The sequence below is a fragment of the Patella vulgata genome, chromosome 5 (assembly GCF_932274485.2).
Source record: "Patella vulgata chromosome 5, xgPatVulg1.2, whole genome shotgun sequence".
In the NCBI taxonomy this organism is placed as follows: Eukaryota; Metazoa; Mollusca; class Gastropoda; family Patellidae; genus Patella; species Patella vulgata.
The window spans coordinates 29,722,486-29,744,101 of record NC_065883.2 but is presented as its reverse complement, the minus strand read 5'-3'; the positions used below and the strand labels follow the sequence as shown (position 1 = coordinate 29,744,101).

The following is a 21,616-nucleotide window of genomic DNA, read 5'->3' as shown; positions in this document are numbered from 1 at the left end:
TTCTGATAATTACTGCCAAAGTTATGACCCTTGATCACTTTGAAAAATCTTGTGACGCTCTAGAGGCTAAAGTTATCATCCGATTGACTTCAGATTGATACACAGAGTTTAAAGTCTTGAGACAAACAAGTATATTGATTTTCAATGAATTTTGATATAAGAATTTGTGACAACTCTTGTGACTGCCCGGACGATTTAGCTGCTGTGGGTGTATGTTTCATTGCCTGGCAACCTATCTTATGTATTTTGTATAATATAGATGTATAAAAATCCCCGCTTCATAACATTTCGGTGATACAAAAATTATCCGTCCATATATATTGCACTAAATTCATTATAATTACTTGAAAAATAACTCTTATTTATTTTATCCAAAAATTAAATAATTTATTATGTTAAAATTATCCTTCCATTTATTATGAACTAATTTCTCTATAATCCCTTAGAATATCCATAAATTAAATAATTTATTATGTTAAAATTATTCGTCCTTAAACACATCATTATTTTTAATTAGTTGAAAAATCACTCTTATTTTTATATCCAAAAGTTTATTATGTTAAAACTATCCGTCCATATATTATACACTAAATTCTTTTTAATTGCTTGAAAAATCACTCATAGTTATATATTTTTATCCAAAAATCAAATAATTTATTATGTTAAAATTATAAGTCCAGAAATCATAAACTAAATTATTTTTAATTGCTTGAAAAATCACTTTCATATTTATATCCAAAAATTAATTTATTATTAGGCTTATGTTAAAATTATCCATCTTTTCATTATTCATTAAATTCTTTATAATTGCTTGAACAATCATTCTCCATATATTTTCAAGTGTCATCTGTATTTATACATCGTATCATATGCATACTGAATAAATAAAATTATTATTTTTATTAATAATGGTAAATTTTTTTTACATTTTCAAGATTTTACTTCAGTCTTCATACGTGAAAGGTTGTCCATTTCGGTCTTTCATTACTTTATTATGAATCCATATTTAGACATCTACAATTGTATCATTTGTTAAATAAACTGAAGATTCAAGAACCGTACATATTCATTCTTGATTAAAATTTCCTATTGCGAATTTAAACCAAGTCTAATTAGATCTTATTATCGAGAGCGTTCCCATGTGTTGACATTAGAAACCAGTTGACCTACTTACTTTTACCCACTGCCGGAAGTCAACACTGATTGGCCATGGCGTCTTGCATCATTCAGTGGGAGCGCGCGGTCTAGTTAGTATAGACGTCATTGGTTGCGACGTAAAGACTAAATATAGTTATTGGGATTTCCGTTTAGGGAATCGGTCCTCTCGAGTATCCAGTCTCTGTCAAAATATGGTTCCTCTTGTCCAGTACTCATGTTTAGTAATGTGATTTACAGAACTTATTTTATTTAACGCGGAAACAGTAGATGCTTCATACATTTTTGCTGAATGCATTTGGACGTTTTGTTGTTTTACATTACAGTCGGTGAAAATAATAATAAAAAAAAGAACAGCGAAATACAAGTAACAAGGAGTCATCGCTATAAAAATTGAGACTGGTAGATTGAGTCTATCAAGGGGATCTCTTCTCATCGCGGTTAGCTGTCATCACGTTGCAAATCATTTTTGAGATCAGTTCATCTTTGGAATTGTGACCGGCTTACCCAAGTCTGTGATATCCCCATCTAAATCTGTCCTAGTACTAGTTGGGTATAAGTATTCGATCAATACAGATACAGATTAAAGAATCTCGGCTTGGTTTCACTAATCAACAAAAGGTAAGTAGCGGTGATTTGGCGATCAATTATCGTAAATAATCTAAACTTACCCATCAAAATACAGATTAAATGCAATAATCACTGATCAGTTAAATAAAACAATAATATTGGTTTTACTTCAAGTTCAATTGCGTATGGTCTGTATGGGATAAATAAAACACAAAAGGCAAGTATTAATTTCTTTATTATTGTGATGGGCGCCGATCAGTTATAAATAAAATAAAACACAAAAGGCAAGTAATATTGGTTTTATTCAAGTTCAATTGCGTATGGTCTGTATGGGATAAATAAAACACAACTAACAATGTTTAATTTCTTTATTATAGTGAATGGTCTGTTTTTAGCCTCACCTAAAACGAAAGAAAAAAACAGTTATTACAAATATATACATAGAATTTTTCAGATTTTATTTATAGTTAATTGGAAAGTCCCCTTCTAAAATTATCTTAGTTGTCAGTGTACATGTATTATAGCCTATAGAGCTGATAAGTATTTAATTTATTTCAGAAAATAGGTTGGTAGACCTACACCATTTATTGGGAATGTAAAATCCATTACAAATATATACATAGAATTTTTCAGATTTTATTTATAGTTAATTGGAAAGTCCCCTTCTAAAATTATCTTAGTTGTCAGTGTACATGTATTATAGCCTATAGAGCTGATAAGTATTTAATTTATTTCAGAAAATAGGTTGGTAGACCTACACCATTTATTGGGAATGTAAAATCCATTTTTTCATATAACTAGGTCGTAGATAAAGTATGCATGTATACAAATAGAATGAAGAAAGTAGAAACTCCTTTAACAATACATGTATCTTGTTTAACTTTCTTTTAGTCCTGAAATGATACTGATGCTTTTGCAGTCCAACGATTGTTTATTTGCAGCAGTCGGAAGTATATGTTATCATGAAGGGGGTTGGATGGCCAAATGGTTAGCATTCGCACGCTGTATAAGGTCTGTCATTGAGTGAACTGGCTTGGTTTCGATTCCCCTGTTGTACGTGACATGAAGTAAGGTCGCCTGTCCAACCTCATGGGTTTTCTCTGGGTCCTCCGGTTTCCTCCCATTGCTAAAGACCCATACCCCCAGCGATTTATTGAAATAAAATTGAACCATGGGGTGGTTCCAAAATGACCTAGTTTGTGTCAAGTGGAGGTAAACCCCATCTTTCTCTCTCTTTCTCTCTCTCTCTCTCTCTCTTATGAAGTTGTGGTAGAAAATGATGCCACATTTGGTCAATACTCATTTTACAGATACTTTATGATAACAAATAAAATATATTGCAAAAAATAGGTTACTTCATTCACACGAGAAGTTTCATCCCCGAATTGCCTCGATGCAGATTTGCCAAAGCAGAAAGGCTTTTATACTTTTAAGGAAGAAACTTTCTGTTAATCTGTAGCTACATGTACTTATATTGAGCACTGCCTGTTGTTTTGACTGCTAAGATTATTATGTACCTATTTAACAGTAAATATGAAAATAATACAATGTCTATCTGTGAACTTGGTGTCTCAGACAGTCACAATAGGCTTTTATATGGGTGACTGTAAATCACTAGGCTGCTGTCACCACTGGGCTTCAATTTAGGTTTTACCTGAGACATTGATAACTTCTTTGATTGGCATTTAGTAATTGAACTTATTAACAGAAGGTACAATTTTATGGATATACAATACAATTATTGAGTTTAATATTAAGTGATGTTTCGACGAGGATACTCTTGTCTTTATCAAGGATACTCTTGTCTTTATCATTTGCTTGATAAAGACGGGAGTATCCTCGTCAAAACGTCGCTTAGTATTTAAACTCATTAATTGTATATCCATAAAATTGTACCTTGTGTTGACTTTATGTAACTTAGGTCTTAGGGTAATCATGTTTGAGTTCTGATTATAAGAGAATGATCTGCATCTACTAAGACGGAAACATTTGCTATAGGCAAAATATGGGTCCCTGCAGATATTTGATATTTTTTGGAAATTTGAAGGATCTTTTAATGACTGCAAGAAAATGACACAAACATGGTTCAAGCTCTCCTTGTGAATATTTATTTCATAATCAGTGTTCTTTACAACCAAAACAAATAATCAATTGAGCTACATATGTTTATTATGTCTGTAGGTTTGACTTCTTAGAAAACACAACTTTTTAAGTTTATTTTAATAGTTCATCTATATGTTGTATGCAATTTTATTTGATTTTTTAGTTGAGAATAACACACAATGGCAGACTATAAGATATTAGATCCAGAAGACACCGTAGAATGTCCATATGATAAAAGTCACATGGTTCGAGTGAGAAGGATGCAATATCATTTACTGAAATGTAGAAAGGTAAGTAGAAAGAAAATATAAATTTTCCATTATTATAAATGTATAATTAAAGATACATTATGGAAGATTAGATAAAGAGCTGGCAGTTCTCGCTACAAAAGTTAACCAGCGGTTGCCAGGCAAGATACGCCCACATTTTGCAAGTGATTGGGTAGAGAACAAACTAAAAAAAACCAAACCATTTTTCATACAATCAGGGGCCATTATCCAGGAAGTTATGGTCTAAAAAGGCGAATATCGAAAGGGACTGAGCTATTTGGGATATAAAGATATATTTTAAGTTTCATCAAAATCGGATAAAAATCGGGACTTCTAGAGGATCCAAAACCTTGGTATTACATACTTTTGCACTGTTTGCATACAAAGAGCAGCCATTTTGTTCGGCACTTCCGTTCCGATTTTTACAAAATTAGAACTTAACCATCATTAGGGTGTAACAGTATATTCGATAAAATTAGATAAAAATTGTGACCTCTTGAGCGATTTTTCATACAATCGAGGGCCATAATTCAGGAAGTTACGATCTGATGTGCTCGAATATTGAAAGCAAAACCAAGATCTTTGGGTTATAATTATAAGCAGGTATTGTAAGTTTCATCAAAACTGGATCAAAATTATTTACACTATTTGCGTACGAGGGACAACCATTTCGTCCGGCAGTTTTGATCTGATTTTCATGAAATTCGAACTCAACCAACATTACGGTGTAACGGTGATATATATTCTAAAATATTTTTTAATCGGATAATAATTGTGACATCGAGAGGGATCACAAGCTAAAAACGCGATTTTTCTACAATCGGGAGTCCTAGTACATGCCAATATCGAAAGGAACCAAGATTGTTGGGAGATAGACCTGTATTTCAAGTTTTGTCAAAATCGGATAAAAATTGTGACCTGTAGAGTGTCCACAAACAAATTGTGGACGGATGTCCAGATGGACAGGGGTGTCTGCATAATACGTCCACATGAAAATGTGGGTGTATAAAAACTAGATGATGTAAAGGGGATATGCTGAAAATTTCAGGCAAATTGCTTCACTCTAATCCAAGAAAACCTTATTTTAAAATCGTTGTAGCCTCGATTGTCATTTTTAGCGCTGTCACAATAATAATTAACAAAGTCTCGATTATCCATTTTTGCATTTAATCATCAACAGATGTTGAACAGCAGATCGGACAGATAAGATGGCATCGATAGTTGATTATGGTCTTTTCATGTTAATAAATTCTGATTAATACATGTAGTTTATATAACATTTCAGGCCTAAAGAAAGACCTGCAATAGGCAGATTTACCTCTTGCATAATGTATCTTTAAAAAATCCAATATACCGAGCAGTGGTACATGTACCATGAGGCTGAGCAGGCACTGATGGATTACCCTTAGAGCCCACGATTTGTGTTGTTACCCTTCGATAAAGACAACATGTGTTTCTGTGATTTGCCCCACATTGTAGAATATTGGAGATAACCCATCAAAGCTGTGTCATAGTGCCCACAATACTTGTTTACATGTACTTCTAGGCATCTGGTCCCAGGAACCCAGTGTAGATGCCACAAAATGTTCAGTGACTTGGCAGTCAACGGGTAAATCTTTCAAGATTGGCATCTTGCATCACTTGAATTGTTGGCCTTCTTCCTTTGATTTAGAAATTCTCAGTACTCAACTATCCCTCTTTGAAATCATCTTTGTGTGAGCTTTTTATAGAGGTACTTAGATAGCCGATAATGACTCGCACTAGTATGATACAGCGTTTGGGAAATATTCTCCCTTTTCTTTTTTCTTGAGTTGCTTACCTTTTTGTTAGTTTGTTTTACATTTTGAGTGGATTCTGTATCATTACTGGCCCGGGACTTGTACAGAGCAGTGGACACTAATAGTAATACGTCTAGCTCCCCATTTTCAGTAGGTTTGTCTTATTCTTATGTAATTGTGTGTGAGGTGCAGTCCCCCTGAAATAAAGCATGTAATAGATATATTAGTTCATGTCACTGTAACCCAGGTGTCATTTGATCTTGTGTATCTAGCACTAATTACTTTCACATTCGTTTAATATCAAATCTTTGTTTAAAAATTCGTAAAAATATTTAAAATCACCAAAAATCATCTAATTTGTACTTGTGTTCAGTTTAAAGCTGATAATGAGTGTCAAATTTCCAAGTATTTAATTTCCTGACCATCATTAATTAATTGGGTTGTTTATTTTTTAACACTACAGTGATTGAGAAATTATCAAAATTGAATGGTCAGCTTTAAACTGGACAGAAGTACAAATTAAATGATTTATGGTGATTTTAAACAGTTTTTATGAATTTTTAAACAAAGATTGGATATTAAACGAATGTGAAAGAAATTAGTGCTAGATACACAAGATTAAATGATACCTGGGTTACAGTGTGTTCATCTCCCCATTCACTATTGCATGTTTTTGATAAGCAGATGATGTCAAAATCAGCACTGTCATTGTCAACAATGAAATCAACCTTATGAGCACTAAGTAATTGAACTAGAAATGCAGATTAGTTGCTGCAGATCATTTTAGGATTGTGATTTATATTCTGGTTTTCTTAACTAAGGAATATTTTATCATCCAGTCGATTTTATCGTCACAATTGTCTTGAACAATAAATCATCTATGTTTACTTTTGTTGCAGAATTTTGCATCAACAAAAGACTATAAAACCTGTCCATACAACGCAACACATGATATTCCACGACCAGAGTTCCGCTTCCACATGAGTACCTGTCCAGATAGGAGTGTAGTAGAAAAAACAATACGCTATGGTAGGTAACAGTCAACAGCAAAAGTAATTTTAGATGCCATTGTCCCTCTGTCGTTGTCATTACAAATGGTACAATTTTGAGACAAACATTTCATTAAATTTACTTACTGGCAATAGTGCTGGGTATTGCCACTACAGTCACGATATGATGTGTAACATATGTTGACTTAGTTACATGTCTCATTTAAACAACTAGCTCATTTAAACAAATATCCCTAGTCAGGCGTGTGGGAGAAACTGGCAAACGTGTGACTTATTAAGAAAGCTTCACTATTTGGGCTACCGTTCACTATCTGGGTGAAACCACCAGTTATCTTTGATCTGTGTCAGTAACTGGAACCAACGTCAGTAGAGCGTGAAATCATTAACTATATAAATTTCTGGTAAGTTTTTTGATAAGTGATTAGTATCAGTTAAATTGTGATTTTTCCGTTAAATCGTCACTACATCCCGAATGAATTATTATTTATAAATTATTTATTAATATTCTTACATAATAGCAAAACGATTTATCACACAGCACAAGATTACCAACCCAATCCACATTACATAAATATAGTTTCCTGTCGGCTGTAATCAATTTTGCAACTCTTCCACAAAATAAATCACCGTTTTACTTCTACGTACACTAGTGAAGCCGGCTTATTCATAAATTCGCTTCTGTATGGGTCATTATCAAAATTGGTAGAAATTGCAAATCACAAATGACCAGATTTCAAATATGGTTAATTGTTTAGTTTTTATATTTATTTGATGAAGTATAGTTCAAAGTGTCAGTTCTGAATAAGTTGAGAACAATTTTACAGAATTTATATTATTTGTCGGCTTTTATCGGTCACCAGTTTCAAATATGAAATTTCACGTATCGATTATTAATTTTGTTGAAAATATATGAATATTACATAAAAACATTTTTTTAAAAAGCATATTATTTCTAATAATTGGTCTTTCAAGCATACTAAAGCATGTTTCCGTCAAATTGGCTCTTTTTTAAAAAAAAAAGAAGCAATGTTTAGTTACCTAGTTTATACTGAAATGAATTATTATGCATTATTTTCTAATTCATGTCTGTATGTGTACTCAAACAATAATTTCATCATGCTCTGTAGCGAGGCATCAATGAATCCATAAAGATAAGTAGAAAAACTGAAGATATGGGCATTCTCGCCTTATTCACTCGATCAAAATGACTTTGACCCCCGCAAAAAAGTGCTAACGTGTCAATTGTCAGACCGATTAAATAAACCGTCTGTCCTTACGTAACGTTAGCACGTGCTTTTGAAATACTTTTTGTCTGATTTTAAATTTAAAACTCGCCCAAGGGTAGAAATACTATACAATATATTGATACCTTTCATTGCGGACTATTTTTAGTTTTAGATCAAAACAATAATTCAAGTAATACAGTTATTTATAAAATGTCCACGTCTGTCCTTATGTAACGTTAGCAACAGTTGCATGCCCGATAAATGTTTAAATTTTAGGTTATTAAAATATATGATTATATTTTATTATATTAATCTTAAATTCTTAATATTATGCTTTATTTAGCATGTAAAAAATCTCAGTAACTTCTTACATCAACACTATAAATAGAAATTTTCTTCAAACTTTAGTGCTAATGTTACAAATCTGCCAGAATGTCTGTCCACATGTAACATTAGCAATGCAATTAATGCAGATCTTATCAAAGAATTATTTAGATGACATCAGAAAGAATAGATCTTTTATAGTAATATGGTTGATCTCAGGTGTGTTTTGCTCAGTTTGGAAATGTGAATGTGAGAGCTGTTATTTATAGCGATCATAATGAACTACGAATCGAATGTTTACACAAAGTTGGAAAGAAAACCAATAATTGTTTTTATTGGCGTAAGAAAATGAAAGACGTTTGTTTGTATGAATCATAGATCCACTTCAATCATTTATGGCAAGGTTTGGGGGTTTTTTGTGTGGAATTTATCACCACAAGAGTCCACATGATATAGACATAGAAGAAATTTTTGAATTTTGTTTTCTAAGTCAAATATTGTGTGGAACTCATGGTAAAAAACACCACAGGCCAAAAACACTTCATCAATTGTGTCTTTACTGCAACATGGTATTCCTGTCTGTAACACTGCGAATAAAAAGTCAGTAAAAATGATAGCATACCCATATCTTCAGTTTTTCTACTTATCTTTATGGATTCATTGATGCCTCGCTACAGAGCATGATGAAATTATTGTTTGAGTACACATACAGACATGAATTAGAAAATAATGCATAATAATTCATTTCAGTATAAACTAGGTAACTAAACATTGCTTCTTTTTTTTTTAAAAAAGAGCCAATTTGACGGAAACATGCTTTAGTATGCTTGAAAGACCAATTATTAGAAATAATATGCTTTTTAAAAAAATGTTTTTATGTAATATTCATATATTTTCAACAAAATTAATAATCGATACGTGAAATTTCATATTTGAAACTGGTGACCGATAAAAGCCGACAAATAATATAAATTCTGTAAAATTGTTCTCAACTTATTCAGAACTGACACTTTGAACTATACTTCATCAAATAAATATAAAAACTAAACAATTAACCATATTTGAAATCTGGTCATTTGTGATTTGCAATTTCTACCAATTTTGATAATGACCCATACAGAAGCGAATTTATGAATAAGCCGGCTTCACTAGTGTACGTAGAAGTAAAACGGTGATTTATTTTGTGGAAGAGTTGCAAAATTGTTTACAGCCGACAGGAAACTAATTCGAATGGGACAAAAAACCAAGATCCTGGGTATACATGTACATTGACGAGCACGTAAAAGATCAGTTGGCAGTTGGAATTCGATATAAGAGTAGGCCATAGTGCCATTTTATTTCATTTCATTGTTACAGTTCGTGTACAACAGTGGGGCATTAAACCCCATTTCATTTCTTGCTTTTCCATTATTATGACAATCTTTTCCTCGTAAAGATTATCATCAATGGAACAATTAAAAGCTTTTTTTATCTCATCTACCGGTATCTTTTCTTTCCCATTCTTCCATTCTCCATTCCTGTTAACTAAACCACAACATTTTAAGATAGCTATCAACCACTTGGTCTGGAATATTGAAACGTAAAGGATGTTCAATACTATCATTTTAAGGCATTATGTAAGATTTAGATAAAGAGCTGACCATTCTGACTAACTTTTAAAAATAGATAATGCAGCGGGGCGGCCGGCCAGTCTCCTTTTGTAATACTTGGCATCGTTGTGAAGCCATGAATCTCTAGTTTAGAAATGTAGCCAAAGTATTACCAATAAACCCAATTTTAATGAATACAAATGAGTCTTAAAACCCATACAATACGTAAAAATTCTCAGACCAAACACCCCGTGCAGTGCATTATGGTATCATGGCTGCGTTCATTATTCTACCTGGGGTTCAGATTCTGATACCATTACGGTACCTGAAAATAACAGTAGACCTATCGTACACGCAAAATCTTATTTTAATTGAGTCGTGTTACAAAGGTAACATAATACACGTATAGCTGAGACGCCTTAGAACTTTGTTAACCGAGAAACTCAACTCGGTTACCCAAACAACATTCTTAATATCCTGAGCACTAACACAAAGGTGCTAATTAAGTGGTGAGATTAACAGAATTTATTCCGATAAAAGATTAAATACACAAGACCTACATTACCTATGTATGGACTATTCTCTTTCGTTCTAACACCGACAGAAATATTAAACCAAAATTAAGAAATACATAGTGTGGTTGCTACATGATTTTGTTTTAGAACATAACAGTATCTTTAACCCGCTTTTACTCAGAACTACCTTTTCTGACTTGGGCAACCTCAAACGGATATAGCTCAGTCAATTTTATAGTTAATAAAAATATAAGTTATCTTTTTAAATAAAGCAATCGAACTGCAGTCATCTTGACACCAAAAGTTCTCCAATATGAACCCTGAATAAGCTTGTGCATGCTTTTACATGTATAAATAGAATGGTTACTTTGATCAAGAAGGCGTTATTTGATTGCTGACCCCGTGCTCTGCACGGACAATTCGTGAAACGGTAAGATGCGACATCTGAAATGGTCGGGTTGACGTTTGAATGATATGGTGGTTTTTTTATCAGGAATCGGGTTGGCAACGCTTGTTTCCAAATATATTTCATATTCACGCTGTATATTAAATATGTTTTGGGTAACCTCTCCCTCTATTTAAAAAAATCAGTAAATGTTCATATTTATGCTCCAACATAAGATATTTTTGGATCCAATTTTCTTAAATAATAATTGATAAGTTTGTAAATTTGTACCTTGTGTTCACATATAATATACATGTACGATGGCTCAATAGGCCGTAAATATTTCGATATTGAGCCCTTTCTATGGAAATAAATATTCATAGGTGAATGTAAAGTGCCACTGGCAAGAGTTATACAAGGATAATGTGCTCAACAACGCTTGTTTTACTTATGAATATTAATCTCCCGAGGAAAAAGGTCCAAAATCATTTAATTGGTTAACATCAAATTGGTCAATATCAAAGTATATGAGTAAAATAGTGTAAGATATTTTATACCCCGGCTTAGACAAGCTGCTGTAGATATCACATCTCATTATATAAGCTTATTATTACTTTTGTAATATTGAATCCATTTATTTATTATTATACTAAATTGTTATTATATTTGTTTATTTCTATATTTAATTTGATTAATTTCTCTTATTCAATTTCAATTTGAATTGAAAATCTCATAGAACCTGATAATTGTATACCCTGGCTAAAACAAGATGCAGTAGATATTACATCTAATTATATCTTATTATTACTTTATGTAAAATTTGAATCAATTTTATTTTCATTATATTAAATTGTTATTAAATTTGTTTATTTCTACTTCCAATTTGATTATTTTCTTTTATTCCTTTATTTAATTTCAATTTGAATTGAAAATCTCAAACCCATCTACATGTAGCTTGTAGGTTCTAAATATAGAGCAGTGTAATATGACACTTAAACACTGCACCATCTAAATAGATAATAATTGGGCAACAATTTTTTATCTTTGAGAAGTTGATGACAAGATTCTCTTCAACAGATCTCTATTACATGTATCTTTGAGGTCACATTCCTAAACTTGAAGAAATCTGGCTGATTTCTAGTTGGTCCTAGGAGTGTATATGGTGCAAATTTGAAGATACCAATTATAATGTAAATAGATATCCACACAATTGTTCAGTGCTTAGAATTTCAGTTTGCATGTATGCATTGGTACATGTATGTGTATGTGTATTAAATTCATTATTTCTGTTATCTACTGATATATTATCTGTTTCAATAAATTTAGTGAAAACAGATTTGTTGATCTTTTTTCAACCATTAATAGTGGTTCCAAATTCAATCCATACAGATATAAAATCCCGCCTGCCCCAAAACATGTGCAAATCCGCATGTAACGTGATTTATTATAAATTGTAAATCAAATAACAATACACATTGTGCCGTATTCTACTTGGGGGCAACCGTTGTAAGTTCATTCGTTCGTTCCGGAAGTTTTACTTTCACCTGGAACGGGTACAAATAGTGTGATGAATCAAACCTTGCCACTGAGCATTTAAATGCATATTTAAATATGAAGGTATTTATGAAACGATCTGTCTAGTCCATCTTCAGTGTCTTTTGCACACTACGGTGGTAATCAAAATCTCCAACAAATAGTCCTGTTGTTCACTGTCATCCTTTAAAAACATTTCCCCCAATTCGAGAATATTAATAAATAATTAATCATTTATTCAGGATGTAGTGACGATTTAACGGAAAAGTCACAATTTAACCGATACTAATCGCTTATTTAAAAAAACTCACCAGAAATTCATAAAGTTAGTGATTTCACGCTCTACTGACGTTGGTTCCAGTTACTGAGGCAGATCAAAGATAACTGGCGGTTTCAACCAGATAGTGAACAGTAGCCCCAAATTTGACGCTTTCTTAATTAGTCACGTGTTTGCCAGTTTCTCCCGAACGTGCCTGACTAGTGATGTTTGGATTAACTGACGCTTCTTTAATTACTCAGGTTATTTTTACATACTGACAAAAGTAAGGAAAACTAACCAATTAACTTAAATAATCATCTTATGATTATTACTGACCATTTATAGGAATACTAACGCACGGTGCAAACTGCAAGTACTGACAGGTTTAAGCGACTACTGACAACATGTATATTTCTCACGTGTTTCCATGAATTGTAACCACAATTAACTTTAAAATGGGTTCGTCCGGCTGTATGTCTGTCTGACTGTATGTCCGCCTGTCTGTCCGTCCGTCCGTCACACTTTTTGGGACACAATAACTCTCCTTCTAATTGAGCTAGAATGTTCAAACTTGGTGTAGGTGTTTATTAGGTCAATTCCTTGACGAAGTTCGGCGATGAGCATTTTCTGCTTAGGGTAAGCAGAGATAAGCAATTTGATTGGTTGATGCTTTGGGACATGATAACTTTAGTTCTAATTAAGTGAGAGTGAGGAAACTTGGTGTATAGTTTCATTACATCAATACCTTAAGTAAGTTTGATAATGAGCATTTTCTGCTCAGGGTAAGCAGAGAGATAAGAAATTTGATTGGTCGAAACTTGTAACACAATAACTCTACTTCTAATTGAGGTAGACTGTTCAAACTTGGTGTAGATGTCCATTAGGTCAATGCCTTGATGGAGGTCAATGATAAACATTGTCTGCTTAACGTAAGCAAAGATAGGCAATCTGATTGGTTGATGCTTTGGGGCACGATAATTTGGGTTATAATTAAGTGAGAGTGATGAAACTCCGAGCATAGATTCATTATATCATTACCTTGACTATGTTCGATGAGAATTTTCTGCTTAGGCTAAGGAGCGATAAGCAATTTGATTGGTCAAGACTTTGGAACATAACAACTCTGCTTTTAATTGAGATAGAATGTTTAAACTTGATGTAGATGCTCATTACTGAGTTCAATGATTAACATTTCGAGCTAAAGCTAAGAAGAGCTAAGCAATTTCATTGGTTGATGCTTTGGGACAAGATAACTTTCATTCTATCTGATAGAGAGTGATCAAACTTAGTGTATAGTTGATGATCAGCTTGATTGCTTGATACTTTTGAGAAAAATAAATGTGCAATTAATTAATGTGTCATCTGTTTATTTTGAGATTTCGGTCTGGGACATCAGTCTCATTGTTGGCTTGTTCTACTTGATTTAAGGATATTCTAACATCTTGACTACAGCAGGTTACTTTCCATTAAAAAAAAGTTTTATCCTCGATTTCATAATTTAATCATGTATACATTATCTCTGTAAACAATTGAAATGTTATATTGATCGTTTTATAGAGGCAGCTAAAGGAACAGAGGGCATTGCAAGATTAAAGGGCAATACAGATGTACCAGCATACATTTCATATGAAGTAGTTGCTACTGAAGACTGGGATACTGGTATGTTATTAATTCTTATCACACTCATACTATTATACTAAGCTGTTGAATATCACAAGATAATGAGTTTGTGAAGCAAGAAGTTATCTACCCCAAATTATATTCTTAGAATGATCATATAGCAGCGTGACCAATTTAGTTACTTACCGCCATTGTTGTTGGGTTTTTTTCTGAATAATTTACACCAAAAATGTTAAAATGGCATTATGTAAGATTAGATAAAGAGATGACAGTTCTCGCTATAATAGTTAAAAATAGATAATGTAAAGAGAATATGTTGAAAATTTCAGTCAAATTACTTCAATCTGAGCCGAGTTAACGTCGTTCGAAGAACAGTGTAGCCTTGATTGTCATTGCTACCATTATTAAGATGATAAACAAAGTCTGGATTATCAATTTTTAAATTAAATCATAAAAATTGGAGCCATCCGATGGCTTCGAGAGTTAATTATGGTCTTATCTAATTAATAATTTATATAACATTTAAGGCCTAAAGAAAGACCTGCATTAGGCAGATTTAGCTCTTGCGTAATGCCTGTTTAACATGATAAAAATTGTTGAATTATATATTGCAGAAATTCCAGCAGAACCAAGAATGGGGGTTAACCCTGAATTCTTCTTGACACAGACAAGACGTAGTTTATCTGGGTAAGTATTTATTTACATTTTTACACACACATAAGATCAATATCATCATGGACAAGTGGTGTTTATAGGAACAAACAAATATATTAGTTAGTAAATTTCAGAGAATAGAATATTTTACTTTCAAAAGGAATCTTAGAAATATGATTATATCAAAGTTTGTTATTGTTACAGAATGACACCTTTAGAAAAACGACAATTCCACAGTTCCCTAGCACCAGACGTGAAGGATTTAAAGTAAGTTTTATATTATGTCCCTAAGTTATATACATTGTATATACATATATGACGTTGTTGCAGTAATGATGTCATTGTGCCAATTTAATTATGGTACCACTCAGAGGTGAATAAAAGAAGCATGTTCAAAATAACTACTGAAATGAAATAAAATGGGGTTTAACGGCCCACTGTTCTGCTGCAACTGGGCTAATGAAGACGGGCGTACGCCATATAGTGTGATATGAGGGAAATTTTGCCCGGACAGCGGCTCTAAGGCCTACTCTTATATCAAATTCCAACTGCCAAGCGATCTTTTACGTACAATCCGAACGACTAGACAGCTGTCCTTGTCAGGCCCCACACCAGAAAATCCCAATGAACTTTAAAAAGATGGCTACTAGTTTGGTGTCAGTGTTATTTATTCTGTGTGAAAACGCCACATTTACAATCATCTCAGCTAAAGTACTTTTTGTATCCTGCCAACAACGTAATTACTTTTAATTAAGAGAATTGTTTATGACGTCTGAGGGATGGTTCTAAATTTTTATGGCTCCTTTTTACCAGTAAATTCTGTTTAAATTAAAATATTTGTAATTACACATGATATTTTAACACATAGATCACAGCAACAGAAAGGTCAATATCGTCCAGTAGGAATGCAACCTGTAAAAGAGAAGGAAAATAAAGTTAGATTGCCGAAAGAAAAATCTCAAGCTGAAGTTTTATACGCAGCTCAACAGACACGAATACCACAGCAGCCATCAACTGTATTTCAATATTCTCTTGCTATGGCTGGTGTTGGTCGAGGTAGAGGAGGTAGGGCAGATAAAACATGTCTATTTGGTTTCAGTTTTAAAGATAACTCCAATAAAATCCCCATAGTATTCAATCTCATGATGAAATATTAGTTCATCTATCTGATTAAAATACAGATCTATATTTCGTTTCGTTTTTTATACTTTCGATGGCCTACACTATTTGATTAGATATTGATGTTTCTAGTGCAAAAGCACACTGTAACAGACCATTTCATTAGCTAATCCCTCACATCATCCAGAAAACCTCAATGATAACAACTCTTCCAGATCCTAGTGTAGTAAAGAGAAGTAAAACGAAATTTTGAACCATAAAAAAAACGAAACGAAATAGGATCTGTGTTTTAATCAGATTGATAGTTCATAGCAGAATTTTGTTGAAGCAGACTGTGTTGTTGGCTTCATAGCATTAAATGCATGTTAAATCATTCACCACATAGCCTATTTTCACAGAGGCAACTTACTGGACCTGTTGTGGATAATTAGCAACCTCAGTGTTTTTATGAGATTATCAAAATTACCAGGCTAATTACTCATATGAACCCCATGGTCGATTCTCCCGAAGGTATGACCATTATTGTAGCTGACAAGTTGATTGACTTCTTAATCAGCCAGAAATTAACTTTTTGTAATGGAGCTGAAAGTAGATACCATTGATTTATCAATCAGCTTTTTCAAGCATCAAGCAGCTGAGGCCGACTATAACCTGCCAATTAAAATCCATGGGATAACCTCAAAGTTGTAGAAGTAATAATGAAAGATAAATGAAAATTAACTAATGTTAAATACTTCCATGTTTCAGTTGTGGCTAGTAATAACCAACATCAAGGATTAGGAAGAGGAGCCCCTGTTAACCAGCCAGTTACATCCAGTCCACAAACATTCTCTAATAATGCTGGACGGGATGATCCTCCAGATAGTATTAAATGCTATCTTTTGAGCTCTAGGCCACGGAGACGAGGCGTCAATAATATGAGTAACCAGTCAGGAAACTTTAGCGATGTTATTGATACAGAAGACTTTGAACGAAATGATCATGTGACAACTAATTTAAGCAATGGTGTGCAATCGGCTACCATTGCAGTGGCAACTTCCACGAGACCGAGAGGTCGAGGCAGGACTAACACACCTTCACCAACATTTAATATGCCCAGTTCAGGTCTAGGAAGAGGTGAAAGACTACAAAATGGAAATCGTGATCCAATGTCAAATGTGATTCCGCCCAACAGTAAATCGTGGGCATCACAGGTTAATGGTAAGCAAGTTAGATATTGGTTATAGTTATGAACCCAACCTCATGTTATGATAGCTGAATTTTAAACTATGGTCTATTGTGTTACACTAAAGAATTTACTGAGATTTGTTTTCATCTCTTACAGGTTCGAATACATCAACTTTTCCTATATATCAGCCAGAGCCAACAGTTCCTTCTAGTTTCAATGTCAATGATTATCCAGCTCTTGGTGCCAAACCAAAAGGACACCATTCAGCTCATTCAGGTATAAGGTTTTCTTACAAGATAGGACACTTGGTTCTTTTTTTTTCTCATATAATGACATACTGAGATGTCTTTCCCTACTAACAAAGCTGTTATAATTTTTTAGTTCTTATTGAATCGTTCTGTTTAACAGTTTGGTCACCATCTTCATATTAATAACATGTTGAAAAACATGCAATTTTCTAAAATACTATGCGAGTTCAATTTAACCTGTTCAGAATATTTTTGTGTTTTTTCATAATGTTATAAAGTTTTTTTTTATGATGTTGTGATGTGTTTTTTCATAATGTTATGAAGCATTACTTTATAATGTTATTATAATGTTATTTATAATGTTTGGCATTATTTTATATCTTCAGATGATGTAAGTACTGATGGTTCTAACACCGATAGTAATGAGGTAGTTACATGCTTTTGATCATTAAATCCACAGACATCTTAGACTTATTCAGGGGCGGATTCAGGAATTTTTGCAGGAGGGGGTTTGCCAGGTTCCTGAGACAATGTATCTCCTCCCCCCCCCCCCCCGCCCGCATTGCCTCTATCGTCATTTTGTGGTATATACATACACATTGGGCCTTTGACGTCAATTTTTATTATAAATTAATACAATGACATTGTGATTCAATTTCATGGATGCAAAGCATTAGTTGTGATATCACATTATGTCTATATCATTATCTCGTGCTTTGAGTGCCCATCCTGTCCCACATCTGACGATAAAGGATAAAGTACACGGCCGAGAAACTTTTCTCATAAAAAGTGTTGATTTATAAAAAAAAAATTATGTAGCTGAGCAGGGGGGGGGGGGGGGGGTTCGACCCCCCACCCCCCAACCCCTCTGGATCCGCCCCTGTTATTGTATCTTCGACCATCTAGTATATCTTATTTTTGAAGTGTTGACTTTCCTTATACTACAAACACTTTAGATCAAACACTATAAGAAAAAAAAATTGTAAACCAGTTTACGCTTACATTACCAATATAAAAATGTAATCATGATGAGTGTGACCCATCACTAATAAGGAAATACTGTATGACAGCAAACCTATTCAGATGTATAAGATCTGTGCAGGTTTTACCAAATATCCAACCAAATAAAAAAATAGACTTATCTTTAATCTCCAAATGATTGAATTATTGTATTGATGAGGCATTTCATGATACATTCTCTCTTTTTCTTCAGTTATTAGAAAGTGCTAAGAAAGCTAAAAGAATTCGTAAAAAACTAACTGGCATTGCAAAATTAGAAGAAAAGCAGAAGAATGGTATTAAATTAAATGCTGAGGAGTTGAAAAAAATCAATAGGAGAGAAGAGCTTGAAGAACAGCTAGCTAATTTAAGGTAAAAATGTTACAGCTTTTTCTTCAGATATCTTGAATGTCTACCAAATATGATTGTGTTTTATCAGCTCACTTATTACAAAAAAAAAACAATAGTCCTCAATTATCGGAGTTGCTTTACCCTGTTAAGCAATCTTTGTGATCATTACAAGCAATGACTCAAAGTTTTTGACATGGAAACTAATTAAGTAAGGATTAATGTCTGCTTCGGCCGATGGTGATAAGCTGATAAAAGACAGAATATGCCATTTCTTTATTATTTCGGTGTTTGATTTGCATACTTAAACCCCGCTGATACATGTAATAATAATATTCACCTTTTTTTTCAGTGTTAATTAACAACTTGGATATCAGTCTCAAATACATCCAGTATTGAAAAGAAAAAAATACACAATATAATTAATTATTATACTACTAGTGTTAATTTATGCGGAAACTGTGTCTTACATTATGTTCATATTTATAGATATACATACATAGGGATTGATGACACAATTATACCATAATTCATGTTACATTGGGAAATGCTTAATTCTTATAATTTTTTATGCTGGTTATTTGCTACACACAAAATTTTTAATAAGATTCATAGTAATGTTTACTTATTGTTTTTAACATGAGATTAATAATGGTAACCTTGTTTGCTTGTTGTTTGTTTTAACATGACCTTTTGTTTTACAGATACTGTTAATATTTTTATCTATACAGCTACTATTCAAAATTTTAACTTTATGATGTATTAATATTTACCTTATTCATTGCATGATATTTTAAAATAGATCTTATAATCTTATATTTTATTATCTAAATTGTAGCATTGTGTATTTTATATATCACATAAGCTTATATTTTTTTTGAATTTGCTTCATTTAAACTATAATTTATTATTTCTAGACAAACTTATATCTTATAATTAAATTCACCCTAATCAAATATATAAATGAAATTGATTAATTATAATTTAGAAAATATAAAAATATATTGAATATGAAGTTATTTATATCATACATTTGTATTGTCACATTTAAATATATCATTGATCATTTTAAAAAAAAGAGACTGTCATGCTATGTACATTTCAATGTTTTATTGTAATACCATAATGAGAAAATATTTATTGAAAAGGTTTGTTATTGTTAAATGTCTAGTGCTCAGGGGGGGTTGGATGGCTGAATGGTTAGCGTGCGCGCGCTGTATCATAAAGTCTGTCATTGAGTCGACTGGCGTGGTTTCAAATCCCCGGTTGTACGTGACAAGGAGTAGGGTCGCCTGTCCAACCTCGTGGGTTTTCTCCGGGTCCTCCGGTTTCCTCCCACTGCTAAAGACCCCTATGCGCAAGCGAATTATTGAAATAAAATTAAACCATATGTTAGTCCCGAAATGACCTAGTTTGTGTTGAGTGGACGTTAAACCCCATTTCTCTCTCTCTAGTGCTCAGGTTATTAACCTTTTTTACTTGATTTGTGGGTCTAAGTTCATCTTGGTTTTCTACCCACTTCATTATTTCATTAACAATATTCTGGCAATTCCTTAAGTTTTTTTATGTCATCCTGTTAAATATTTTCATCTTTACATAATTGCATTTTTAACATGCTATTTTTAACTGTTATTATAAAATTTGTTGATATTTTTTTTAGCATGCTTTCATTAACTGTATATATTATATATGTATTATATGGACTGTTTTATTATTAATAAATATTTTTATTTTTCTTAGTCGACCAAATCTTTGAATGGGAGGTAACTTCACTACTATCGCAACAGGCTATCTTGCATTTATTTCCATTGCACATATGGATCTCAAACTTGGCAGTGGATGTAATATAGAAAGAACCCACCTTTAGCCGCAAATTACCTACCCTTCTTTTGCCGAGTGGTAAAGACTTTCCTTGAGACAGTCCAAACTGTCCCAGCTGTGAATTCTACCTTGGGTCAAGGCACATTTCACACATGGTTCTGACTTGTCGTGACTTGACGACAGTGAAATTGTACCTAGTTATTTAGATGGCATAAAAATCCTGAGATTCACACAGGTACACATTGGTGTGTAGTACTAGTAGTGTCAATTCTATTTCGTTTCGTTTTCTTATAGTTACAAATTTCGTTTTACTTGTCTTTACTACACAAGGATCCGGAAGAGTTTTTATATAACCCACGTTCTGGTTGATGTGAGGCATTAGCCAATGAAATGGTCTGTTACAGCAAGTTCTGAGCGTGTTGTGCACGGAACTGTGGTTATTCCTTAGAAATATCAATGCTGATTGGTTAATTGAATGCCTGATGTCATAGGGTCAAAAGCCGCTTGTATGAGCCTTGATGCGACCTCTCACTACACTGTTCAGATCTTCATGTAGTGGAGGCCATCGAAAGTATACAAACAACGAATCAAAATATCGATCTGTATTTTAATCAGATTGTAATAGTAGTCGGTACCTCAAAGAAAACTTAACAGTTGGAATTTCACAAAAAGTCGACAGGAATGTTGTTATCTGGGCAATAATATTGTCCTTCCCCACATGTACCAACAACTTTAATTACACCACATGAGATGCAAAGGCATGAAACAAACACCTTGTGTCTTTGATTTTAATTACTGCAACAAAAGGCATTTTTATACGCCCACATTTTCATGTGGACGTATATTGTCGTCGCCCCTGTTCGTCCGTTGGTCCACAATTGTTTGTGAACACTCTAGAGGTCACAATTTTTATCCGATTTCAA

At 33.1% G+C, this 21,616-nt stretch overlaps 1 protein-coding gene and 1 long non-coding RNA gene across 3 annotated transcripts; one reads left to right on the top strand and one right to left on the bottom strand.

The window, feature by feature from the left end:
- Positions 1–1,580: 1,580 nt before the first annotated feature.
- On the top strand, positions 1,581–20,591 carry LOC126820502 (uncharacterized). 2 transcript variants are annotated; one of them, XM_050548528.2, is made up of 12 exons: positions 1,581–1,776; positions 3,992–4,118; positions 6,775–6,904; positions 14,274–14,375; positions 14,951–15,023; positions 15,195–15,257; positions 15,859–16,055; positions 16,857–17,309; positions 17,434–17,553; positions 17,912–17,952; positions 18,739–18,896; positions 19,225–20,590. In XM_050548528.2, exons 2-12 carry the CDS (start codon positions 4,008–4,010, stop codon positions 19,232–19,234), a joined length of 1,458 nt encoding a protein of 485 aa, XP_050404485.2. In that variant the 5' UTR covers positions 1,581–1,776; positions 3,992–4,007; the 3' UTR covers positions 19,235–20,590. The 2 variants fall into 2 exon arrangements, with proteins under 2 accessions (XP_050404485.2, XP_055957399.1); XM_056101424.1 differs by lacking the exon at positions 1,581–1,776 and adding an exon at positions 2,449–2,469 and having other exon boundaries at positions 19,225–20,591.
- Positions 2,023–7,075, bottom strand: LOC126820521 (uncharacterized). The gene is made up of 3 exons (XR_007679984.2): positions 7,012–7,075; positions 5,917–6,072; positions 2,023–2,126 (listed from the first exon to the last, which is right to left on the bottom strand). It is a non-coding gene; the product is annotated as an uncharacterized LOC126820521 (long non-coding RNA).
- Positions 20,592–21,616: the final 1,025 nt, after the last annotated feature.